Below are 27,171 nucleotides of genomic sequence, written 5' to 3'. Positions count from 1 at the left end.
CTTCTGCGCTGTTACCACTCCTAAACAACCCTCTTATGGACTGACCTCATTAACACTACACCTCTGTATGCTTCACCCGATGCCGGTGTTACGTAGTTACATTGTGTGCTTTGTGTTGCCCTGTTATGTATTTTCTTTTATTTCCTTTTCATTTCATGTGCTTAATGATCTGTTGAGCTGCTCGCAGAAAAATACTTTTCACTGTACCTCGGTACACATGACAAGAAACAAAATCCAAATCCAATCGAATCCGTTTGGCCAACATTCAGGCTTGGGCTGATGGAAGCGGCAAGTAACATTCATGTCACAGAAGTGTCAAACCCCCTGAGAATCCTAAGTTAGAAACACTTCTTTACAGAGAGGATACTTTGAATATAAATCACTGTTGAGGCTGTTAAGAACCAATAACCATTTTTAAAAGGAGAATCAGCTGACCGTACAAAGAGAAATGTTAAAGGATTTAGGGACAAAACAGGAAAGTAGAATTTGGCTAGGTGGATCATGCGGAGAATAAAACTGGCATGACAGGCCAATTGACCTGTTTCCATGTTGTAATATATTGATTTTTTTCAAGCACTTAATATAAAGTTGTTTTTGCTACCGAAGCAACAACAATTTAAAGTTTTTATTCCATTTCCTATAAGTGTCCAGCGCCAACACAGTTGTTTACAATTTCTCCAATTATCATTGTTTTAAGAAAGTCATAGCATTTATCATTTTTGAATGCCTTTATTGAAACGTTTCTATGTTCTGAAAATCTTTATGCTAAATAACATGCTGCTATTGTCAGAATTGGTTGCCTTTGGGTTCAGTAATTGTTCCATCAATGCTTCAGCAACAAGTAAAGAAAAGTAGATAAGAAAACGCAGGAAAGAAAACACACAAAATGTACTGATAGTTATTCTTTATGAATGAAAATGAAATTAAAATCGCCTACTGTCACAAGTGGGCTTCAAATGAAGTTACTGTGAAAACCCCCGAGTTGCCACATTCCAGCGCCTGTTCGGGGAGGCTGGTACGGGAATCGAACCGTGCTGCTGGCCTGCCTTGGTCTGCTTTCAAAGCCAGCGATTTAGCCCTGTGCTAAACAGCCCCTGCTGCTATAACATTTAGCTTTTACTCCTATATAACCCCTTACTGATTAAAAATCTGTCTATCAGCCTCGAGTGTAGCTGTATTGTCACGAAGCAGAAAAGCAGTGTTGGGATTTGGTCATTTTATGACTTACCTGAAACCACTGTTCTTTCAAACTTTCGGATGCTGTTGGCCTTTCCCTGAGGGATGGAAAGGGAGCAGCTCTTAAACAAGTTAGTACATGGAAATAACTATGCATCAATAAATAACTGCAAGCGCAACACACATTGCTGGAAATGAAATATGTTTTGTAAATTAATGATTTCCCTCAAGTTCAATGGAATTGTTACATATTTTAATTATAATATGCCACACAACATAGGGAAATCCGGAATTCCTCTCCCCACTTCCATCAAGTCCCCGCCATTTGTTTTGAAATAAAATCAGAAACTGCTCAAAGTCTGCAACGGAAAATGACTGGCAGAGTTCCAGCAGCTGGGTTTTTCATTGCAGCTGGCAGGCAGCTTGCGGTTAAATCACGCCTTTCAGGTAATAAAACATTTCAAGGAGCTTCACAGGGATGCTATGAAGTGAATTGTGACACCAAGCCACTGAGGACCAAAAGCTGAACAAAAGAGGTAGGTTTTAAGGAGCGACTTAAAGAAGGAGAGAGGGTGGTAGAGAGGTTTATGGTGAGAATTCCAGGACTTAGGGGCCTGACACCTGGAAGCATGGTCACCAAGGATGGAACCTATTTGAAACCTAGGGTTCTTACTGATCATCTGTAGTTGTAAATTATAAATTCGATGATAAGATAACTTGTCTGTGGAGGCCAATTAAAGCTTCAAAAACAAATTAGAAAGGAAATTAAACCTCAGTTTTTTAACATACATTTTATATTTCTCACCTTTAATTACTGGGACTATATTCCAACTGACCTAATAGTTGGATCAAAGCATGCTGTGCTCACAAACTTAAGCCATCTGAGTTCTTGTGGTACGTCTTTCTTGTTATTTGCCATTTGAATACACAGCAATTGATTCTTAGTTTGTGACATTTGTTTTTTCACTGGCTGCCCCAGAGCAGTTTCAATACTTAACAATGTTATTACAATAGATGCACTTTTCCCTCAAATGTCAAATATTCGGAGTTATTTTCAGGAGAAAAGATATCAGCACTAATTTCACAACACTGGCAAAAATGGGTTGTGCTGCCCCTGTTTGTGGCTTTATCGGCCTCTGTAGCTCAGGAAGTAGGCATGTTGAATTTTGTACCAGGCCACTTTTTCTGTTTCTTTTGTTGAGTGGGTCGAGAAGAACATGCTGGAGGGCTCGGGGCAGGAACCGGCTGAATCCCTGCTCTCCCACAACTGACGAGCTGCAGCGAAGCTGCAATCTGTTTGCTGCCCATGGCTCCCCAGCTGAATGCTGCTCGAAGTTGAAAATTCTCCAGGAGTTATGGCCCTAATTTTGGATAGTTCAGACGGGTGATAGACCAATTCAGCGTCTCTTTTTGCAAGAAGCAACTAAATCCTCCCCATCTTGTCACTTACAGCAACCTGCTTGAGCAGTGCAACAAGACCTGGGTGTCCTTGTACACCAGTCACTGAAGGTAAATATGCAGGGGCAGTAAAGAAGGCTAATTGCATGCTGGCCTTCATTGCGAGAGGATTCGAGTACAGGAGGAGGGATGTCTTGCTGCAATTATACAGGACCTTGGTAAGGACATACCTGGAATGTTGTGTGCAGTTTTGGTCTCCTTATCTGAGGAAACATGTTCTAGCTATAGAGGGAGTCCTGGGATGGCAGGACTTAGGTATGAGGAGAGATTGAATCGGTTAGGCTTGCATTCGCTGGAGTTCAGAAGAATGAGGGGGGGATCTCATAGAAACCTATAAAATTCTCACAGTACTGGACAGGGTAGATGCAGGAAGAATGTTCCCAATGGTGGGTGTGTCCAGAACACAGGGATTACAGTCTGAGGATACGGGGTAGACCATTTAGGACAGAAATGAAGAGAACATTCTTTGGGGCAGCACGGTAGTATTGTAGATAGCATAATTGTTTCACAGCTCCAGGGTCCCAGGTTCGATTCCGGCTTGGGTCACTGTCTGTGCGGAGTCTGCACATCCTCCCCGTGTGTGCGTGGGTTTCCTCCGGGTGCTCCGGTTTCCTCCCACAGTCCAAAATTGTGCAGATTAGGTGGATTGGCCATGATAAATTGCCCTTCGTGTCCAAAATTGCCCTTAGTGTTGGGTGAGGTTACTGGGTTTGGGGGATAGGGTGGAGGTGTTGACCTTGGGTAGGGTGCTCTTTCCAGGAGCCGGTGCAGACTCGATGGGCTGAATGGCCTCCTTCTGCACTGTAAATTCTATGATAATCAAACATTCTTCACGCAGAGAGTGGTGAGCCAGTGAAATTCGTTACCATAGGAAGTAGTAGAGTCCAAAATATTGTATGTTTTCAAGAAGCAGTTAGATATAGCACTTAGGATGAAAGGGATCAGTGGATATGAGGGAAAGTGGGATTAGGCTATTGAGTTGGAAGATCAGCCATGATCATAATGAATGCGGAGCAGGCTTGAAGGGCCAAGTGGCCTTCTCCTGCCCCTATTTTTTCTACATTTCTATGGAAAACTCCCAGATACTCAGCTTAACCCTGTTAGGAACATACAAACAGGGGTATATCATTGAGCCCCTTGAATCTATTCCATCATTCAATTCGATCTGCCACTTAACTCTATCTACCTGCCGTGGCTCCTTTCTCTAATAAAAGGACGGGATAAGCTTCTGCCCTGGTAATAGTTAGCATGCCATTAAATTCCCAGCTTCACATTCTCATACAGGATTTACATTTTAAAGTGAGGACATATATGATTGCAATATGACACCAGGATTGGTACCAATTGGTACCAGGATTGGTGTTTGCAAAATTGGATGCACTCTGAATTGGATATGCAAGATCCTATGACCTTTGGGTTTGTGCCCAAAGAATATGAGACTGCCAATGAGGCCAAGTCTTGCAAAAATGTACTCAATCACAGTGATCTTAACGATTAGCAGAGTAATCAACCTGGTAAATGGATTAAGAAAATCATAGTAATTGGAGAAAATATGAACTGGTGTTCTTCCCATTTCTAATTAAAATGTAAAAAATTAAAGCAAGAAGCTGAACTTTCTATTCATTAATATTTACAAAATCCACATTTAAAAAAAAATCACATTTAACTAGGAAAACTAGAGTAATTAATACTTTCAGGTGCAGCAATAATCATCGCCAGATTTGTAGCTTTAATTGAACACATGCCAATTTAAACTCACTGTGGAATTATTCTAATTATTCTCGTGATGAAATTTTGAGCATCCTTGCTTATACAATCCAGATCACGCTCATCCCACGAGAAAGATCCTTCTTTCACATTCATCAGTGTAGCTCTGTCATTTTCACCCGCAAATGGAGAACTACCTGTCAAACTTTAATGAACCACAAATAGGCAAATTAGGCAGCATGGTCATGAACTCCTGAAATGCAATTCATTAACAATGTTTTTGTCAAGCCCATGGAGTATCTGACTCCTAGTTGTACAAACCACAAAACAACATTCAGAGATCTGTAATGCTGAACAGCCTAAGGTTACAAATTTGAAACTTGGTGGAATTACACAATTTTTCCAGATTTATATAATTTCCTATATTAACCATTAATATTAGATTTCTTTTCCAACCTCAACTACTCATGGGGTTTACAATTGTTGCAGGTGCAAATGCTTGAGAGCCTTTTGAGTTAAGTGTTGTAAAATATCTACAGGCTTTTATGGATGCACAATAACAGTTTATTAATAACACATGACTATATACATATACTCAGGACACAGTCCGAACTGGGTGCCAGCTTCATGCTGACTTCTACCCTACTACTCCCATGTGACTTTCTACATCATAATGCAAGTGGTACTGTTTCTCCAATCTTACATTAACCCTCACAGTTTTGAACATCCCAACGCTACATTATTTATAAAGGCAAATTACTGCGGATGCTGGAATCTGAAACAAAAACAGAAAACACTGGACAATCTCAGCAGGTCTGACAGCAGGGAGAGAAGGAAGCTAACGTTTCAAGTCTGGGTGACTCTGTCAAAGCTGGAGAGAACTGGGGGGGGTGGAGCTGAGGCCAGACCAGATAGCCAGCGGCAACCAGGCAGTCAGCCAGGAGCACACGCGGTTGTTGAGGTTTGGGGCCCAGCCACCTGAGCAGGAGGTGAGCAGTCGAAAGGTTTGAAAAGCGCTGCCGTTGTGGTTTTCGGAAAGCAGCGGCCAGCGGGGTGACTTGACCAGAGGCCAGAGTTGAGAGATGGTAACCGAACCAGTGAGGATGAGTGCAGAGGCCTGCCCAGATAGATAGCAGCAATAGCCAGCCAGGAGCATACACTGTCATCGAGGCTCAAGGCCCAGCCACCCAAGCGAGAGTGTGAGCAGTCAGGAGTAGCGAGGGCCAAGCATGTGCCAGCATCGTGATTTTCTGGGAGCAACAGTGCAACTCAACCAGAATCAGAAGCCAGGGATGAAGGTGAGAGGGCTGGACTGCAAATGAACCAGTGAGGGTGAGAACAGAGGCCAGACCAGATAGCCAGGAGCAGACAGTGACCCAGCACTAGCACATCTGCAAGCTTCGGTCTTCGAGGGGAGCAGCTGCAGGGGTGACTCGATCCCGAGGCCAGGATCGAGAAGGGGAAAGAAGACTGTTATTTCTGAAAATTCATATTTGTTGAAATCAAGACAGTCAATATGAAGAGACACTGAATCTGACAATCAAAAACGCAGAAAGTTGAAGGCAAGGCAAGAGGACGAAGCTCAGCAGAAAGACAGTTTAGCACTTAACTTTAAAAAGGTTTGAAATATTGAACAGTTCCCAAACTGCACATTCATCCTCAACAAGATCCACCAAAGGTTTTGGCGACTTGTCTGAAGACCTCGCTCGACCTGCTGATTTCCGGAGGCTGCACATGGCCTGAAAAACTTTAACAAGAAGTGGATTCTGAAATGGGAATGGAACTACAAGATACTGCTGAAGCTTATTGTTCGGCAGCTGAAGTGAGGGAAGGAACCTACCCTGCAGACATTACCTTATGGCCAAAATCTGTTCAATCTGAAGGATTGAATACTTCATAATAAAAACACCATAGAACATAGGTAATATGGAAAAAGGGCTTGAGTCACAGTGGCATGGTAGCACAGTGGTTAGAACTGTTGCTTCACAGCAGTTCGATTCCCGGCATGCGTCACTGTCTGTGCGGAGTCTGCACGTTCTCCCTGTGTCTGTGTGGGTTTTCTCCGGGTGCTCTGGTTTTCTCCCACAAGTCCCGAAAGACGCGCTGATAGGTAATTTGGACATTCTGAATTCTCCCTCTGTGTACTCGAACAGGCACCGGAATTAAAGCATATGAGGCAACCCACTCCAATAATAATCTTTATTAGTGTCAGAAGTAAGCTTACATTAACACTGCAATGAAGTTACCATGAAAATCCCATTGTCGTCACACTCCGGCGCCTGTTCGGGTACACGGAGGGAGAATTCAGAATATCCAAATTATCTAAGATTTTACCTACGATGATGTTACTAATGATTTTGTGAAGAGAAAATGCAGAAGAAAAGTTATCTAAATTGCCATGGATTGCAAACAACTGATGAAGCAAAGAAAATCTAACAAACCCGTCCCTCTACCATGTTCTCCAGTCCACATTATGTTCTTCAAAAGAGAAAATATGTTGGTCTGATATAATGACTGGTGATTTCATGATGATGGTTATAACCTGTGAGTAACCGCCATCCCCCCATCATTCTCAATACTGGCCTTCAGGAAGTGTCTTCTCTTCTGGACAAAGAACAGCATCCTACCAGACAGATGTCAGCAAAGCCACTGATATTAGTCTTGGACTGGACGCTCCACTTCACTGGAGTATTTGATTCTGCAGTGGACATTTTCTGAGTTATTTTGTCCTGCATTGGCCTGTCCTGTGCTGCAGTCGTATCATCAGCTGATTTCCGCATCCCGTTGCTCATCAGCCAGTTCATGTTTGCGACATACAGATCGCAATATTGACCATCTCTACCGTCATGCTGACGACAGGTAGACTTGGATTTTAATTCATTGATTACAGGCTTGTTCTCGTAAGTTAACAAGCACAAAAGCAGTTAAGCAGTGATTTTTGTTTTGTGTTTGCATTGTAGATTTCATTGAATCAATTACAGGCGTTATCATAAGTTAAAGAACACTAAAGCAGTTAAGCAGTGATTTTGGGTTGTTGTGGTTTGCATTGTGCATTACAGTTCATCAATTACAGGCTTGATCGCATAAGTTAAAAAGCACTCAAGCAGTGATTTTGGATTTTTGTGGCTTGCATTGTGTGAGCTGAGGATGGGAGGAGCCAGGAGGCCATTGATGCCATTGGGGCAGAAATTCATGTCATTGTGATAGGGCTTGGCATAATTGGGATGGGCCTTGACATCATTAGAGGAGGGGCGTGACAACATTGGGGATGGGGCTTGACACATTTGGGGCATGGCTTGATGTCATTTGGGGCAGGGCTTGACATAATTTTGGGTGGGCCTCCATGTCACCAGAGGGCAGGATGTGATGTGGGGGCCCCGTAAAGAGAAAGAGCACGAGTCAGCAAAAAGTGTAAGTCTGCCTTTGGAGTAGAATCATAGACTTTTACAGCACAGAAGGAGGTCAGTCAGCCCATTGTATCTGTATCGGTTCCCGAAAGAGAAACCCAGCTAGTACCATTCCTCAGCCCCACCTCCGTATCCCTCGAAATTAATCACTTTCAAATATATATCCAGCTCTCTTTTGAAACCTCCTATGGAATCCACCGCCACCACTCTCCCAAGCAGCACATTCCAAATCCCAACAACTGAGTTGATGACCATCTTGAAATTGTGACCCCTAGTCATTGACTTATCAACCAGTGGAAACAGAATATTCTTCTTTCCCCTGACAAATTTGTTCAGAATTTTGAGCATCTCAATAAGGTCGCCTCTTAACCTTCTCTGCTCCAAGGAGGACAAGCCTCATTTCTCCAATCTTTCCTTGTATCCAAAATTTTTCATTCCTGGTATCATTCGAATAAATCTCCTCTGCACTTTCTCTAGGGCTTTAACATCCTTCCTGAAATAATGTGCCCAGAACTGAACACAATACTCCAAATGTGGTCTGGCCAATGATTTGTAGAGATACGGGGCGCGATTCTCCGCAACCACGATGGGTGGAAGAATAGCGGGAGATCCGCTCCCGCACCTCCCGCTATTCTCCCACCCCCCCAAAATGGCGTGTCCGGTTTTGCGACACGCCGCTCAGAGAAACGCGGGCAGCCGTTTTGCACGGCGGCCCGCGATTCTCCGGCCCGCCGTTCCCGACCTGCTCACGACGGCGGCAACCACGCCTGGTCGCTGCCGTCGTGAACATGGCGCGCCAGGTAAGTGTGGGGCCTGTGGGGGGGCGGATCGGGGATCAAGCACCACGACCGTGCTCGGGAGGGGACGGGCCCGCGATCGGTGCCCACCGATCGTCGGACCGGCGTCTCAAGGGGACGCACTCTTTCCCCTCCGCCGCCTCGCAAGATCAAGCCGCCACGTCTTGCGGGGTGGCTGAGGGGAAAGATGGCAACCGCGCATGCGCGGATTTGAGCTGTCCAACCCGCGCATGCGTGGCTGATGTCATTAGGCGCCGTCGCGGCGTCATTCTTGGCGTGTTGGGCCTCGAAGCCAGGGACAAGGCCCGGCGGCCGAGTTTCCCGGTACGGCCCTCCTATCCCCCTGGGTAGGGGAGAATAGGGGGCAGGGAGAGGCTTCCGACGCCGTCATGAACCTCCCCGGGTTTCACGACGGCATCGGGCCTTGCGGAGAATTCCGCCCGTAGCCTCACTTCCTTGCTTTTATACTCTATACCTCTAATTATAAACCCAAGGATACCATAAGCCTCCATAACAAATGTTCAACTTGCCTGATTATTTAAAGATAGAAAAGAATCTTAGCTATGATGCAGCTGAACAACAAGCACTTGAAGCGGATATTGGGTGCCACACATAGACTCCATTCCTCAGCACAGGCAACATTAAACTCACTGAGCAAAATAAAAATGATCTCCTTCACTCTGCCACAGACATCCCACCCAGCCCACGATCTATCTGTCATTAAAATAAATGAATAGAAAAGTATGGGCTAGATGTGACAGATTTCTTAAGGTAGGAGGATCCCAGTACTGGGTGGGCATGAAGCATAAATAACAAAAAGATTCTCAATTTGAAAATCAAATCTGCAAGATTCAAAATTGGACAGAGCTCAACTTACCATAAAAATGTGACAACACCAACAGCCCTATATAAGAAAAAAAGAGAAAAGTTTTAAAAAAGAAAGAAATTAGTAAGTAATAATATTTTTACCATTAAAATAATCCTGAATAAAAGATTCTGAATAAAAACGTTACAACACAAAACAAGTAACATATAATCCCTTAGCCTTTCGATGGAAATGGTGCAGCTAGCTCGGTGTTTTTCGCCCGATTAATAACGATTGCTTTTTCCAGTTTTTAAAAAATAAATTTAAAGTACCCAATAATCTTTTTTCCAATTAAGGGACATTTTAGCATGGCCAATTCACCTACCCTGCACATCTTTTTGGGTTGTGGGGGTGAGACCCACGCAGACGCGGGGAGAATGTGCAAATTCCACACGGACAGTGACATGGGGTCAGGATCGAACCAGGGTCCTCGGCGCTGTAAGGCAGTAGTGCTAATCACTGCGCCGCCCCGTTAATCATCCCTTCTCTCATGAGGAAACTGATGGCTTGAATATTTTGGAGGCGGGGTTTCCCTTCCAACCAATGAGAGTTAGCGGGGAACGCATCATCGCCAACTCTGACTGTCCCACAGCCCTTTCATAGCTGAATGAGCAATAAGTGGCTGCAGGCAGGTCTTCTGCCCCTCACCTGGGAGGAAGACCTGCCTTTGAGAGCTGCTGGCCAATCTGATTGGTTTGCGGCTCTCTAGTTCAATGTTGATAAATGTGAGGTCATTCATTTTGGTAGGAATAATAACAAAATGGACTATTACTTAAATGGTAAAAAATTGCAGCATGCTGCTGTGCAGAGGGACCTGGGTGGCCTTGCGCATAGAACATAGAACATAGAACAGTACAGCACAGAACAGGCCCTTCGGCCCTCAATGTTGTGCCGAGCCATCATCACCCTACTCAAACCCACGTATCCACCCTATACCCGTAACCCAACAACCGCCCCTTAACCTTACTTTTATTAGGACACTACGGGCAATTTAGCAAGGCCAATCCACCTAACCCGCACATCTTTGGACTGTGGGAGGAAACCGGAGCACCCGGAGGAAACCCACGCACACAGGGGGAGGACGTGCAGACTCCACACAGAGTGACCCAGCCGGGAATCGAACCTGGGACCCTGGAGCTGTGAAGCATTTATGCTAACCATCATGCTACCCTGCTGCCTACCCTACCCTGCATGAATCACAAAAAGTTGGTTTGCAAATAATTAAGAAGGCAAATGGAATTTTGTCCTTCATTTGCTCTAGGGATGGAGTTTAAAAACATGGAGGTTATGTTGCAGCTGTATAGGGTGCTGGTGAGGCCACACCTTTAGTGTACTGTGTACAGTTTTGGTCTCCTTACTTGAGAAAGGACGTACTGGCAGAGGAGATCCACTAGGTTGATTACAGAGTTGAGTGGATTGGCTTATGAAGAAAGACTGAGTAAACTGGGACTATCCTCATTGGAATTTAGAAGAATGAGGGGGGGATCTTATAGAAACATATAAAATTAAGAAGGAAATAGTTGGACAGAAGCAGGGAGGTTGTTTCCACTGGCGGGTGAAACTAGAACTAAGGAGCATAGCCTCAAAATAAGGGGAAGTAGGTTTAGGACTGAGTCGAAGAGGAACTTCTTCACCCAAAGGGTTGTGAATCTATGGAACTCCCTGTCGAGTGAAGCAGTTGAAGCTACCTCGTTAAATGTTTTTAAGGCAAAGATAGATAGATTTTTGAACAGTAAAGGAATAAAAAGGTTACGGTGACGGGTGGGTAAGTGGAGCTGAGTCCACAAAAAGATCAGATATGATCTTATTGAATGTCGGAGCAGGCCCAGGGGGCTAGATGGCCTTCTCCTGCTCCTAGTTATTATGTACTCCCTGCAGCAACGGAAGTTGCAGTGGACAGAAGGGGAATTACTTCAGCAAATAAGAGGTTGCACATTTAAAATGGAGATGAGATGAAATTTGTTTTTTCAGAGGGTAATGAGTCTTTGCAAAAGGCAGTGGAAGCAGAATCTTAAAGCTGAGATGGACAGAGTCTTGGTAAGAAAGGCTAAGCATAGGTTATTGAGGGGTGGAAGGACGCAGATTTGAGGTGACTATCAGATCAGCCATCATCTTATTAAATGGGGGAGGAGGCTCGAGGGGCAACTGCCTACACCTTGTTTATATGTAACATACCAGAGCTTACGTTCCGGGACCAGATGGCAAAGTACATTTTAGGGGTTCTAGGGAGGAGAGGAAAGACCTGGAGAATCACGATGGCTGACGGCTCAAACCCGCGCATGTGCGGTGGCAGTCTTCCCCTCCGCTGCCCCGCAAGATGTGGCGGCTTGATCTTGCGGGGCAGCGGAGGGGAAAGAATGCGTCGCTTTTAGACGCCGGCCCGACGATCAGTGGGCACCGATCGCGGGCCAGTCCCCTCCCGAGCACGGCCGTGGTGCTCACTCCCCTCTCCGCCCCCCACAAATCTTCAAATGGGCCTCTGGCGCCCATGTTCACGACGGCAGCGACCAGGTGTGGTTCCCTTTAATGGCCTCAAATAGGGCAAAGGTGGTCGGCTCTTTTGAGGCCTTCCCACCCCAGTATAAAACTTTTGTGTCGTCAGGATGCGTGGGAAACCAGAGGGAATCCCGGTCCTTCATTTTCACACTCACCATCCCCCCACTCCCCCCCCACACCGCGCCCCAACTCTGACGCGAAACCCGTTGGCGGGTGAGTGTGAAATTCAGGCCAATAATTAGATGAACAGGTATACTAGCTTTCTGATAGCTTATCCTACTGATCATTATTCAAGTGTGAGCTCAAACAGTGTCAATGGTTATTCTTATGAGATTGGCTTATATAATGCAAACACTTTCTAGAACAGTTTTGATCCCCTCATCTAAGGAAAGATGTATTGCCATTGGAAGGGTCCATTGAGGTTCACTAGGTTGATCCCGGGTATGGAGAGATTTTCTTATGAGGAGTGTTTGAGTAGGTTGGCCTGTACTCATTGGAGTTTAGAAGAATGAGAGGTGAATTTATTGAGACATATAGGATTCTCAGGGGGTTTGACAGGGTTGATGCTGAGAAGTTGTTTCCCCTTGTGGGAGAGTTTCGGGTCAGAGGGCACAATCTCAGAGTAAGAGATCGCCGACTTAAGACAGAGATCAGGAGGAATATCTTCTCTCAGAGGGTAGTGAATCTATGGAATTCTTTACGGCAAAGAGCTGCAGAGGGTGGGTCGTTAAGAATGTTTGAGGCAGAGATAGACAGATTGTTAATTAGTGAGAGAGCCAAGTGTTACAGCAATAAGGTGGGAAAGTGAATTCGAAGAATATCATTTCAGATCAGTCATGATCTCATTGAATAGCAGACTTGATGGACTGAATGGGCTACCTCTGGTCTTATGGTATCAGTGTGCAAAAAGCTTCAGCTGAAATGTTCCCTTTCACATAACCAAAGGCCAGTGGTCAACTGTAGTGTCTCCTACTGTTCAGTTTGAGATTAACTAATTCCGTCCCAGTCTGGGGCTGAATCTAGCCTTCACCCGATATGAATTGCTCACTTAGTTCAGTTGTGGTACCCGTATCCATAATTATAAAAAAGCTAAAATTGTCCTTTATGTAAAAACATCCAAAATTAAGATGTGTGAAATTGTAAGCCTCTATATTTACTTTTATATTTTTCACCATTATCTTACCATATATCAGTAGCAGTTGAAATTGGATCCTGGGAAACAATCTCAGGGGCCACAAACTCCGGGCAGCCATACTTGCTAAACTGCGGCTGGATTGGTGAAAATTCTTGGGCAAATCCAAAATCACATATCTTAACATCGTCTCTTTCTGGATGCACCATTAGAATGTTAGCTGGCTAATTGAAGAAAAGAAAAAAAAAATGACATGCCTGCCAGCAATAAACTGCACCGTTACTCTTCACAGTATATTGTGCATTTCTCCATAGTCTTTTAATGGGGAAATAACCTTAACACCAACGTTTACAGAGTGGAACATAAACAAGATTGGAAAAGCAAGATTGACGATAAATCAAGAAGCGCTGTTTAGAAGTCATCTAACCTGTGTTTTAAAAAGGCCACCAGGTGTAGGAGGGAAGTAGGTGAGGCTTTCTACTGTTTCGAAATCCTGGAAAAGAACTAGTTAGAAAACAATGCTGCGGACCGAAAAAGTGGCATCCTTAGACATAGCCAGGCCTGTATAAAATGTGGCTTATAAATACATCAGAGGATATATTTACTTTGAAAGCTACTGACCCCACCTTGTTTTCAATTTTTCAAACCTGGCTATACTCCCTTGGTGGCAATATCAGTGTGCTAACAGTAGCGACAAGAATTTGTGGCTTGCAAACCACAAATTCTGTAGAGCACTGTCTGCAAAAGGTAAATTAAATTAATGTGAATAAGAGCTTTTTTCAGTGATGCAAAATGACAGGAAAAACAACTAGTGTCTATCGTGTAAGTAACATTGCGGGTTAATCTTTAACTGCAAGTGACTTGAAACATGTTAAGATCTATAATGAGCTTTGGAGTTGTAAACCAGGGTTTTTCAAAGTCAGGGCAAGTTCAGGGTGGCTCCCTGGCCCATCCCCTGGAACGTGGGCACCTTGGCACTGCCCAGCTGTCACCTTAGCACTGCCATCCTGGCACTGCCAAGCTGGAAGGAGCACTGCCAAGGTGCCTGGGTGGCACTGCCAAGCTGGAAAGAGCACTGCCCAAGTGCCAGGTGGCACTGCCAATGGTCAGGGTCCGAGGGGAGCCATGCCCATGAAATGAGGGTGGAGGGGGGTTTGAAGGGTGGGAGAGTGCAGGGCAGTTAAGTAGGGACCTTCGGGAGGTTGGGGGTGTGACGGGTAAGGAGGATTGGGCAGGCCTAAAAAGGGGGAGAATCCCCAGGACCCTCACAGTGAGGTGTCCTCACTTGGGGGGGGGGGCAGTATCTGTGTTTGTGGGTGGTGACATTGCTCATGGGTGAGGGGTGATTGACAAGCTCACTTAGAGATCGGGGCACCCTTTCAAAGTGGTGACATGATCTCCGAGTTCAGCTCCCCAGTGCTCAAAAAAGTGACGAAGTATAATTGAATAGTGGTGGGGAACTTGCAGGGAAAAATGCACCACAAATTAACTTAGAAATGTTTTGTGAGTATTGCGCCCCATGTGTGTTATATGCAGGGAAATACAGGCAAATGAGAGAAGTTTCAAAATTTGAAAGAGAAGTTGTGTGTGAAAAATTCCTTTTCAGGTTGAGACCCCAGAGTCAGTTATTAACTTAGAGCTGACTCCAAATTGAAAGACTGCGCTGCTGTAGTTGACCTGTGATACCACATTTGAAACAGGGAAAAAGCCCATGAGGCTGTCAGCATTCTGGTATGGTATCTCCCAGGAGTATCCAGTGCTGAGTAAAACAGACATTTTGTTGTTATTTCCCTTCATGACGACCTACATGTGCGAGGTTGGATTTTCCATTTTCATAAAGATGAAGACGGCACAAAGTAACTGGCTGAAGTCTGCACCTGATATGCACATTGCCCTCTGCTCCCTTGAACCAGATTCAAGTGAGGTCATGCAGACAAAGCAGACTCCTCTTTCGCATTAAAAGATAATCGAACATGAATAGTGTCGCGAAGGTCAGTCAGTGTATGTCGCGAAGGTCAGTCGGCGTGTGTCGCGAAAGTTGGCCAATGTGGGTTGCGAAGGTCGACCTGCATGGGTCCCGAAGGTTGGCCGCTTGCCAAAAGTGGGTCCCAGGAAAAACCGTTTGAAAAACACTGCTGTAAACTATGCTCAGCATTAGAAGCCAATTCAAACTCAGAATTTAGTTGCTGACTGGTCCCTTTATGAGTGTCCAGCGGTTGAAAATGGTACACTCCCTGTTGAATATGGAAGGCTAACTGATTCAATACTTGGGCAGGTGTGTAAGTGGACCGCCCAGCACTCCAGGGAAAAATGGATTGGAAGCTGCTTCCATATACAGGTTTGGGATCTATGCAGGTTATAGGGTTACATTTGTACTATCGAGCAGTCTAATCGACGGTCCTTAAAAAGGATTATTGGAGATCATTTCAAACACAAGGGGCGGAATTCTCCGCTCCCAGGAAAAATCGGGAAGGCCGTTGTGAAACTCGGCCGCTCCTCTCACCTTATTCACCCCCACCTGGGGGGCTAGGAGCGGCGCTCCGTTATTCTCGGCCGCCGGGCCTTGATGCTTGCGTCAAGGCGGCTCGCCGAGAATGACGTGACGGCGGCGCCTATGTGACGTCAGCCACGCGTGCGCAGGTTGGCCGGCTCCAACCTGCGTATGCGCGGCTGATGTCACGACGGCTGACGGCTCAAACCCGCGCATGCGCGGTGGCCGTCTTCCCCTCCACTGCCCCGCAAGACGTGGCGGCTTGATCTTGCGGGACGGTGGAGGGGAAAGTGTGCGTCGCTTTTAGACACCGGCCCGATGATCGGTGGGCACCGATCGCGGGCCAGTCCCCTCCCGAGCACGGCCGTGGTGCTCACTCCCCTCTCCGCCCTCCACAAGCTTCAAACGGGCCTTTGGCGCCCATGTTCACGATGGCAGTGACCAGGTGTGGTTGCCGCCGTCGTGAACCGGTTGCGAACCGCAGGCCGCTCAGCCCATCCGGGCCAGAGAATCGGCAGTTGCCGTGAAAAACGGCGAGCGGCGATTCTTCCGAGCAGGAGGTGGGAGAATCGCGGGGGGCGCCAGGGGGGCGTGAAATGAGTCGCCCGACCCTCTCGCGATTCTCCCACCCGGCGTGGGGAGCGGAGAATTGCGCCTAAGGTTTTGGACGGGACCGGAGGAGCGGGAATGCTTTCCTATCAGCCAATGGATGGGGTCCCCATATTCCTCACCATCCTCATTTAGTACAGGATTATAACTTAGTTGACTCATAGAGTCACCGCTTTAAGGCTGCCTGGGTTGGCGAGCAGCCATTAGTTTTCATTGCGGCAGCTCTCCTGCTAACTGTTTAGAACAGGCGCAGTGCTGACTCAGGTCCAGTTTGGACATATGCTCAAAAATACGTCTTTCATCTTTCTTCATTTGTACTGCTGGACAACTCCACTAACACTGGACAAAGAAATAATTACCGCTGATTTGAGGTATTTGCTAATTTCCTGCAACTGCTGCCTAAATAAAAAGCATGGAACTCCTTGAGAAAGCAGTGAAGGGAGTGTAATAAATGCTTTAATATGTTGAAAGCAATTAAGCCTTACTTTTATATCAAGGTGTAGTATGTTGTTGTCATGGAGATACTGGACCCCTTCCAAAATCTGTTGGATATAGTACCTAACCTGGACAAAACAATAAATTTTGAAAGATTAACCGTAAAGTAAAATATTCATCATTGTTAATTGAGTAATGGATTGAAGATGATAAATTTCCTTGAACAAATTAATATTTGGTGATTTTTCATATGCCGCCATTTGAATATCACAAACTTGACAAACATATTAAAATTTCAGTCATTAAATTAAAAAACACACAAAAGGAACTTAAATAAAATACTACAGTCAGTAAGAGAGCATATAGCATAAATCCACTGCCTTTTTCACTAAAATGTTTAACTTGGGCACGTTCATAGGGTGGGATTATCTGACCCGGTGGCGGGTCGGAGAATCGCTGGGGGTGGGGGTGGCGTGAATCCCGCCCCGCTGCTCCAATGCCAGCTGCCGAGCTCTCCTGCGCCAGTTTTTGGGCGGGGATCATGCCATGCCGGTCATGGTCCGTTGGCAGCGGCCCCCTGTCAATTCTCTGGGCCCCATTGGGCTGAGAGGCCACCCGTTTTCGGCCAGTCCCGCCTGCGTGAAATGAACATGGTCCATCACGGCGGGACCTGGCATGTCGGCCGTCTACCGGAGTCCTCGGGGGGACGCAGGGGGTTTAGGCCCCGGGGGGGGGGGCCACGGTGGCCTGGCCCGCGATTGGGGCCCACCGATCTCTGGGCGGGCCTGTGCCATGGGGGCACTCTTTCCCTCCGCGCCGGCCATGGCGGAGCCTTACAGAGAAGAAACCCCCTGCGCATGCGCCAGAACACACCGGCGGTTCTGTGCATGCGACAGCCCTTTGGCACGGTGCCAACCCCTCCACCGCTGGCCTAGCCCCCGGAAGTACGGAGGATTCTGCAACTTCCGGGTGGCCCGACGCCGGAGTGATTCGCGCCGCTCTTGGCGCCGGCGTGGGGCCATCGCGCCAAGTGCAGGAGAATCCCGCCCGTGGTCTCCAATTATTTAACATTACACAATCTGCACTGAGGAAATAGAGGGCGAGATTGTCCCAGAAATTGGCAAGGCTGATGGTGGGCAGGAAAAGTGGTGTTAAGCTCTACAGCAATGATGACATTTTCTGCCATACAGTGCAGCACATAGTGACAAAGGTTGTCAAGCCATGGGTTCCACGCCATATCATTGCTGCGGAGGCCTCCAATTCGCTCGCCCTGCCGTTACCTCTGTACTGTAATCATCGGGGCACCAATTTTAAAAGCCGCGCCAGCGCACAGCAGCCACACTTTGTAGGTTGCCGGGAAGTGATGGCAATTAGGAAATCAGCCCCCAAATTTTTGGACGCCTCCCCGGAGAGACTGCTGGATGCAGTGGAGGCCTTCAACTCACTCACAGGAAGAAAACCAACCAGAAAGGTCAACAACACAGCATGGGAGGCAGTGGCAGTCAACATTAACACCCTGAAGAAGATGACAAATCCTGTTCTACCCAACCCGGTCCCAGAAGTTTATCTATACACAGGATATCTGCTGTAGGATACAGGCTCAGTCTTACCTGGAGCTGGAAGACACATTAAATATGATATTGTAAAGCAGGCCGACTACTGCAAGACATCATCCCTACAACTGAGCATCAGTAAAACAGTCTCTAGCACATTCACAATGCCAGTGCCAAGAGGGATCCTGGATGCTCAGAGCATGAGCCCCACCCTGTTAATCCAGGCATCACCCTTGATAGAGCCCTTATGCACAGACACCACTGCTCAAGACTGCAGAAAAAAATCAAACCTGCAATCAGTTCTTCATGAAATTGGCCAGTGGCCTATGGGGATCACAGCCCAAGATCCTAATGACGCCTGCTCTTGCCATCACATACTCAACTGCAGAATACTGCACTCCAGCATGGTACCAGTCTGCCCTCACCAAATTTCTGGATGTGCAACTCAACTCCACGATGTGTACCACCATAGAAACTCTTTGACTAACTCATTAACTCATTTCCCCTGATTCTCAATGCTGAGCAACATTGCCCCAATCTCATATCTGTAGTGTAATTGCAACTGGTAAGGTACTGGAGAAGTACTACTCTAACCCAAGCTTGCCTTTAGCTTTAGCTGGTTTAGCTCACTGGGCTAAATCGCTGGCCTTTAAAGCAGACCAAGCAGGCCAGCAGCACGGTTCGATTCCCGTACCAGCCTCCCCGGACAGGCGCCGGAATGTGGCGACTAGGGGCTTTTCACAGTAACTTCATTGAAGCCTACTCGTGACAATAAGCGATTTTCATTTCATTTCAATGCACTTCTTCAATCCACCAGCAGTACACTTTCGTCATGCCACCCCATATGGAAAACCCTACCTCATGCTGAGGAATAATGTAACAGGAGGATTGGCAGGAGAAAACATCCACCAAAAACTACTTCCAGTGTAGACCCCACTGGCCGTCTGTCAGACAACTATTTCCCATGCCGACAGTGTGCCCTTTGAAACCATTTCCACACTGGCCAAGCTTTACATAAGAACTAAGAGCAGGAGTAGGCCATCTGGCCCCTCGAGCCTGCTCTGCCATTCAATGAGATCATGGCTGATCTTTTGTGGACTCAGCTCCACTTTCCGGCCCGAACACCATAACCCTTAATCCCTTTCTGTGTAGACCCTAACATCAGTAGGGTCGGTCGCCAAGACCATCCAGGTTGAAGCTGTGTTGCAGTCTAACCAATGACTCCTATTGTTGAGGAGTGTCCGCTCACTAAAATGAAGGCGGGCTTAAAGAGCTCTGTTTAGCCATTGACAAGGTTATTGCATGGCTCTGTGACTATGCACACACTAAATAAAAGTTTAAATAAATCTTACCTCGGTTTCTGCAACTATATTCTTTCTGAACAAATGGTCCAGCAGTCCTTCATTAGAACACCTGTTAACCTAGCTCAGGATAACAAACATAAATAACTTGAAGAGCAGATGGCAGAGCAGGCAACGCACTGATTTTAGTGTTTGATAGTTAATCTGGTCTTGCTTTGGGCAGCATGGGGGATTGGGGTTATCGCCTGACATCTGAATTATTTTAGATCTGCTGCTAAGAGATATCTACATCCTCTACCATCTAGAAGAACAGGAGGCAGATGTATGGGAACACCATCACCAAGTTCACCTCCAAGTCACTCATCATTCTTATCCTCAATGTCACCCTTTCTTCACTGTTGCTGGGGCAACAGGGGAATCAGGAGGTGAGTTACTTGACAGAGGATTCCTAGCCTCTGACCTGTTTTCATAGCCACAACATTTATGTGGCTCGTTCAGTTATGTTTCTTCTCAATGGTAACCCCTGGATGTTGATATATTCCAACAATAGTATGAAAGACTTGTTTGCGCCCCAGCTAAGCTACGACACCAGCATCGAGCTAGCAATGCTGAAATTGCCCAGGTATGTCCTGTACACAAAAAGGAAGACAATCCAACCCAGCCAATTACCACCCCCATCAGTCTAATCTCGATCGGGAAGCTGTGGCGTTGTGATATTGTCACTCGATTAGTAATCAGAGACCCAGAAACATTCCTTGGGGACCCAGGTTCGTATCCCGGCATGGCAGATGGTGAAATTTGAATTCAATAAAAAATGTGGAATTAAAAGTCGAAAGGTGACCATGAAACCGTTGTTGATTGTTGTAAAAACCCATCCGATTGACTAATGTCCTTTAGGGAAGGAAATCTGCCATGCTTACCTGGTCTGGCCTACAAGTGACTCCAGATCCACAGCAATGTGGTTGATTCTTAAATGCCCTCAGGGATGGGCAATACATGCTGGCTCTGCCAGCGATGCCCACATCCCATGCACAAATAAAACAAAAAATCATCAGTAAAATGATGGATGGGGTCATCAATAGTGCTATCAAGCGACACTTACTGAACACCAATCTGCTCACTGACACTCAGTTTTGATTCTGCCACGGTCACCCAGCCACTGACATTACAGCCTTTGTTCAAACAAGAGCTAAATTCCAGAAGTGAGGTAGGGAGATTGTTCTTGAGGCTGCATTTAGCTGAGTATGGCATCAAGGAACCCTGGCAAAACTGGAGCCAATGGGAATCAGGTGGGAAACTCTCCGCTGTTGGAGTCATACCTCACACAAAGGAAGATGGTTGTGGTTGTTGGAGGTCAGTCATTTCAACTCCAGGACATCACTGCAGGAGTTCCTCAGGATAGTGTCCTAGGCCCAACCATCTTCAGCTGCTTCATCAATGAGCTTCCTTCCATCATAAGATCAGAATTGGATAAGCTCATTGATGACTACACAATGTTCAGCACCATTCGTGACTCCTCCAACTGAGGCAGATCATGTCCAAATGCAGTAAGACCTGGACAAGATCCCATCCTGGGCTGACATGTGCCAAGTGATATTCATGCCACACAAGTGCTAAGCAACGATCACCTCCAACGCAAAATAATCTAACCATCACCCCATGACATTCAAAGGCATTAACATCACGGAATCCTCAACTATCAAAATCCTGGGGTTACATTGGCCAGAAACTGAACTGGACTAGCCATGAAAATACCATGGGATGGATTCTCCGAGCCTCCACGCCGAAATCGCATTCTAAATTGATAGAAATAAAAATAGGGTGAAGGTGGAGGAGAGAGTTCTCAGTCTGAAGTTGTTGAACTCAGTGCTAAGTCCAGAACGTTGTAACGAATGGGCGTCAATCCGGAAATTCGGACTGGCGCCGCTCCCACGATTTTCCGGTCCCCGGGTAGGGGGTCATTGACAGAAGCCCCCCCTGCAATTCTCTGCGTGCAACTGACCGAGTTCCCGACGGCGTAGTTCTAACCTGGTGGGGGTCCTCATGGACAGCCAGGCAAGCGATCGGGCGGCACCAATCCGTGGGCGCGCGCAATCTCGGGGGGAACCTACTTCTTCCATCACGGTCCACGGTGCGAGTCTGCCATGTCGCATGGGGCAGTCGCCACCATGCACATGCGCGGACTCCCGACCAGAAGTGCGGGGCCCCGTATCCGCAGCCAGAGCAGCGTGAACCACTCCGGAGCCCTGCCAGCCTCCTGCAGATGGCAGCATCACTCAGGATTTTTTTAAGGGAAGTCCAGAGTGAAACGCCAGCGTTTTCTACGCTGACGTGGGGAGATATCCTCATTATTGGAGAATCCAGTCCCATGTTTACAAAAGCAGGTCAGAGACTAGGAATCATGCGGTGAGTAACTCACCTCCTGACTCCCCAAAGCATGTCCACAATCTACAAGGCACAGGTCCATCTGCAAGCAGGACCTAGACATTCCTGTTGCTTGCAATTTCAACTCACAGTCCTGCTCCCACGTCCACATGTCCTTTCTTGGGCTGCTGCAATGTTCCAGTGAAGCCCAGTGGAAACTGGAGGAACAGCACCTCATCTTCCAATTCGGCATGTTACAACGTTCTGGCATTAACACTCAGTTCAACAACTTCAGACTGAGAACTCTCTCCTCCACCTTCACCCTATTTTTATTTCTATCAATTTATTTCCATTTCTTCCATTGATCGGTTTTCCCCTCACCCAGTTGCCCTTTGACACGCTGCTCACCTTTGTTCTGCCATTCACACATTCTAATATCTTTATGTGTCACTGTCAGCACTGTCGCTAGCCTAAATCACCCTCATTTACACTCCTTTTGTCTTTCTGTCCACAAGACACCTTTGCAAATCTCCACCAAATGTTGGCCCCCTATCCAGCCTCACTGTTTCACGCTCCCCCACAACAGTATAAATCTGACCCTATTTCCAGTTCTCTCAAGTTTTGACAAAGAATCATCCAAACTCAAAACATTAGTTCCCTTCTCTCTCCACAGAGGCTGTTAGACCTGCTGAGATTTCCAGTATTTTGTGTTTTTGTTAGCTCTAAAGAAATTGGGTGAGAAATTTGGAGAGATCAAAGGGAAATACCATGTTTAAGGGCTCACGAAATCTACGCAGGAGGCTGTTTTCAATTTCAGCCAACAGCAGGAATAGTTTGTTAACTCCCAGCAGGCAGTGTGAATGAAGCCACATTTGAAAAGGTCACAGTTGGTTAACTTTAGAAGTAACCCCAACAGATGTAAAGGTCATGGGTGGGATTTTCCCAGCCCTGGGCCGGGCCGGAGAATCCCCACGAACGGGCCACGCCGCTCTGATGCAGGCACGCGATTCTCTGCAGACCCGCCGATTCTCCGACCCGGGTGGGTCGAGCGGCCGTAAGAAAAGAGCCGAGTCCCGCCAGCGCCATTCTAACCTGCTCTGGGCCAGCGGGACTTCGGCGTGGAAAGGTGGGGGGGGGGCTCCTATGTGGCCTGGCCCGCGATTGGTGGGCCGGCCTCTGTGGCTGGGGGCCTCCTTTCCTACGCGCCGGCCCCTGTAGTCCTGTGCCATGTTGCGTCGGGGCCGGCACGTTGAAGGAGGCCACTGAGCATGCGTCCGTCGGCACCGGTGCCACTGCGCATGTCCTCATTGGTGCCGGCGCAACTGCGCATGCGAGGATCCCGCAGCGCACAGTTCGTGCCGGGATCGGCAGCTGGAGCGCCGCAAACCGCTCCAACGCCGTGCTGGCCCCCTGTAGGGGCCAGAATTAGTCCTGGGAGTGGCCTGTTCACGCCATCGTAAAAACGCGACTGCGTTTACAACGGCGTGGACACTCTGTCGCAGGATTGGAGAATCCCGCCCCTGTGTGGTAAAGTTATTCAATTTTTGTGGACCTTAAAATCTATAAGGAGTTGCTGAACAGACTGGGGAAGGTTAGCTCTGAAGGTAGTTAAATGAAGGGTGTTTGGAACTGTTTCAAGCATTACGACTCTCACCAACTTCTACAGATGCACCATAGAAAGCATTCTTTCTGGATGTATCACAGCTTGGTATAGAGCCTGCTCTACCCAAGACCGCAGGAAACTACAAAAGGTTGTGAATGTAGCCCAGTCCATCACGCAAACCAGCCTCCCATCCATTGACTCTGTTTACAATTCCCGCTGCCTCGGAAAGGCAGCCAGCATAATTAAGGACCCCACGCACCCCGGACATACTCTCTGCCACCTTCTTCCGTCAGGAAAAAGATACCAAAGTTTGAGGTCACGTGCCAAACGACTCAAGAACAGCTTCTCCCCTACTGCCATCAGATTTCTGAATGGACCTACCTCATATTAAGTTGATCTTTTCTCTACACCTTGCTATAACTGTAACATTATATTCTGAAGTCTCTCCTTCCTTCCTTATGTACGGTATGCATTGTTTGTACAGCATGCAAGAAACAATACTTTTCACTGAATACGAATACATGTAACAATAATAAATCAAATCAAAGTACTGTATAAGGCCATTGCCTCACTTTAAATGTAATTCTATTTCATTTTATAATTTTCCCTATTTCTTAGTGAACATTTACTCCGCTATAAAATCCGCACAAGTAGTTGGGGGTCATCATTTCTGGATTTCACAACCTTTCCTCATACTATACAAGATACTTACAGGACATACAAGATATACAGGAAACTTACAGGATACTACGAGGCATGGATAGAGTGGATGTGGAGAGGATGTTTCCACTTGTTGGAAAAACTAGAACCGGAGAACACCATCTCAGACTAAAGGGGCGATCCTTTAAGACAGAGATGAGGAGGAATTTCTTCAGTCAGAGGGTGGTGAATCTGTGGAACACTTTGCGCAGAAGGCTGTGGAGGCCAAATCACTGAGTGTCTTTAAGACAGAGATGGACAGCTTCTTGATTAATAAGGGGATCAGGGGTTATTGGGAGAAGGCGGGAGAATGGGGATGAGAAAATATCAGCCATGATTGAATGGCGAAGCAGACTCAATGGGCGGAGTGGCCTAATTCTGCTCCTATGTCTTATGGTCTATACAAATTACAAACACAAACATGAGGGCAGCTGCTTCAAGTTTCCCTTCTAGGATTTGAACAGCGTAGCATTTACCATCAGCTGTGCCCTTAACAATGGGGCAACGAGGCAATGCATGATTCTATCTTCATTCAACATTCACATACAGTATGAGTAATTCAATAGCAACCATGGCTTAATTTTTTTAGTTTTTTAGCCTGAAAGTACAGTGACCAAAGAGTGATACCCCTAGTGTTACCATTGCTGAAATGAGCGATCTTCGAAAGAAGCAGGGACCTCATCTATTTTAGATAGCTCTTTATTGGACACATGGAGAATGAAATAGATTTAAATAAAATCATGGACCCAAACCTTATCAGAAATAATAAAAAAGAATTAAAAGGTAAAAACCACAGAAAGGATACATTTCCAACACCAATACAAGTGTTCGCTTCGTTTCTAACATATCGAGTAGGCAGGAAATCTTTGGATGGTTAACGCTGGATAAAATGGCAAATTCTTCGTAAGCCTGTGACCTGGTACTTCTTCTAAGTGGGATAAATTTAGCTGCGCAGGAAGTCCCAGTCTGTTTATTCACAACTCTCTTCACAAAGCCATATGAACCTCTTTAAACAAAAGGGAAATACAATATGATGATTTTAATTTTTTAATTATGTTTTTAAGCATGCAATGTAATCAACACACTTAAAGAGTCTTACAACACCTGGTTAAAGTCCAACAGGTTTGTTTCAAATCACTAGCTTTCGGAGCACTGCTCCTTCAACAAACCTGTTGGACTTTAACCTGGTGTTGTAAGACTTCTTACTGTGCTCACCCCAGTCCAATGCCGGCATCGCCACATCAACGCACTTTAAGTAATTCATCAGCTTTGACACTCATTTCTCCCCATTGGCACACCACTTCTGCAATTACCCAAGGTCCCTGACAGCACTTTCCAAACATCACTTTACAGCAAGTATTCCTGGGTTGGCTAACTGTAGTTAAAAGTGGATTTTGACCTGTGATTGGTTTTGCTAGTGGAGTTAGTGTTTCATTGTCATTGTCAAGCATTGTTCCACGGGTAATTGTAACCTATTTTCTTATATGGTGTTCAAATTATATTAATCGTATGTTAGTAATAAAGTTTGTTTTAATATACCGGGGGGGGGGGGATTCTCCATTTCTGAGACTATGTGGTTTAGGATTGTAATCATATACTGGACAATTTTCTTTTTCCAATTGATAGATATGGAACATTAAAGCTTTTCAATGTAGCAGAACTGACTCCTGGCTGACTAAAAATGTCAACAAATATCGTACTGGTAACTCCTGCTTTATTATACATCAAACATTCCACCTTATCTGGCTGGGTAAGTTCAGTGTTGTACAGTAGCTTCTTGATCTCATAAAAATAGCTGAACAGCTCAGTACTCTGCATAAGGCTAGGTGGATTGGCCATGCTAAATTGTCCCTTGGTATGCAAGTTAGATGGGGTTGCGGGGAAGTGCGCCAAGGTAGGGTGCTCAGAGTTGGTGTAGACTTGATGTGCCAAATGGCCACCTTCTGCACTGTCAGGGTTCTATAAGAACCACTCCTATCTCAATCACAGATTCCTCAAACACACATTAATAGACTTATGTTTGAATAAAGTTAGTGAGAAGTGTATAATAATATAGGAATTACATTCAATTAGAGACCTGATCATAATTATAGCTCGTTCCCTTTTGTTGTTACTTCTGCTAAATATTGGTTGTAAGCAAAAGGATCTTAATGAACAATTCTTGAATCACTGGTGTTTTTGATGAAGAAATTAGGGTTACTGCTGACATTTTCTTAAAACATATGGAGCTACATTTTACAGGCCGCCAACAGGTGGATGGACCCCTAAAATGGGTGCTGTGCCAACGGCAATATGCCTGCTGCTGGCCTTCTGCAGCAATTTTATAAGCAGCAGAAAATCAAGTGGTCTGCCCATCCATTCCCAATTGGGTTGGATTATACGCCGAAGGTGAGCTCCTTACACCCTATCTCTGCTTGGCTGGCTCACCCCACTTTTAATTTAATATTTGCCTCATCGAGCTGTTGGTCAAATGGAGACCAGCAGCTTTACAGCTGCAACTGCCAGTACCTCAGCAAGGACATCGAGGGAGTGTTCAGTGGTCGTTCAGACCTCCAGGTAATTCTGGGATCTCACTAGGTCTTGGTAAGGAAGTGTTTTATTACACTTCTTGCAGTATGTTATGATATATTACTGAATGTAATAAATGTTACTCAATATTGTTGTTGATGAGGTTTTCTGAAACTTGATGAGAAAGACTCGAAGTCGACCAGTAATAACAAAATATTTATTGAGAAACTAAAACAATAATTTTGTGAGTTCTTTACTTTAATACTAGCAATAAAGTTAACAAGATCTAAATACAGTAACTATGTTTATCTACACTAAAACTCTGAGCTAATCTATACCCCTATCCTCTCATCACAATACACCCAAAAGAGGCTGGAGACCAGAATGAGCTTGCTTTTATACCCGTTAGCACTGCCCTCTAGTGCTCATCTGATTCTACTGATTACAAATTAACCCCTTATGTACATGCCTATAAAGAGATCACTACGAGGGGTTTGGAAGGAAATGTGATTCCCATGTTGGACAGAGCTGTGAGGCCCTCATTAACTGAACACTTGCTCTGCATGTTTT

At 46.0% G+C, this 27,171-nt stretch overlaps 1 protein-coding gene across 2 annotated transcripts in view; it reads right to left on the bottom strand.

Moving 5' to 3' along the window:
- Positions 1 to 27,171, bottom strand: part of obscnb (obscurin, cytoskeletal calmodulin and titin-interacting RhoGEF b) — an 896,193-nt gene that overhangs the window by 76,451 nt on the left and 792,571 nt on the right. For both annotated transcript variants that reach the window (XM_038798455.1, XM_038798456.1), the window contains 7 exons: positions 24,899 to 25,099; positions 19,479 to 19,539; positions 16,624 to 16,701; positions 13,090 to 13,262; positions 9,423 to 9,449; positions 4,394 to 4,546; positions 1,229 to 1,274 (listed from right to left, as the gene is read on the bottom strand). In XM_038798455.1, the coding sequence (XP_038654383.1) occupies positions 1,229 to 1,274; positions 4,394 to 4,546; positions 9,423 to 9,449; positions 13,090 to 13,262; positions 16,624 to 16,701; positions 19,479 to 19,539; positions 24,899 to 25,099 (739 nt within the window). The remainder of the gene's footprint in view (positions 1 to 1,228; positions 1,275 to 4,393; positions 4,547 to 9,422; positions 9,450 to 13,089; positions 13,263 to 16,623; positions 16,702 to 19,478; positions 19,540 to 24,898; positions 25,100 to 27,171) is intronic.

Source organism: Scyliorhinus canicula, chromosome 5 (assembly GCF_902713615.1).
Source record: "Scyliorhinus canicula chromosome 5, sScyCan1.1, whole genome shotgun sequence".
In the NCBI taxonomy this organism is placed as follows: Eukaryota; Metazoa; Chordata; class Chondrichthyes; order Carcharhiniformes; family Scyliorhinidae; genus Scyliorhinus; species Scyliorhinus canicula.
Note: the sequence above shows the minus strand (reverse complement) of the source record. Positions and strands in the feature narration are given on the sequence as shown.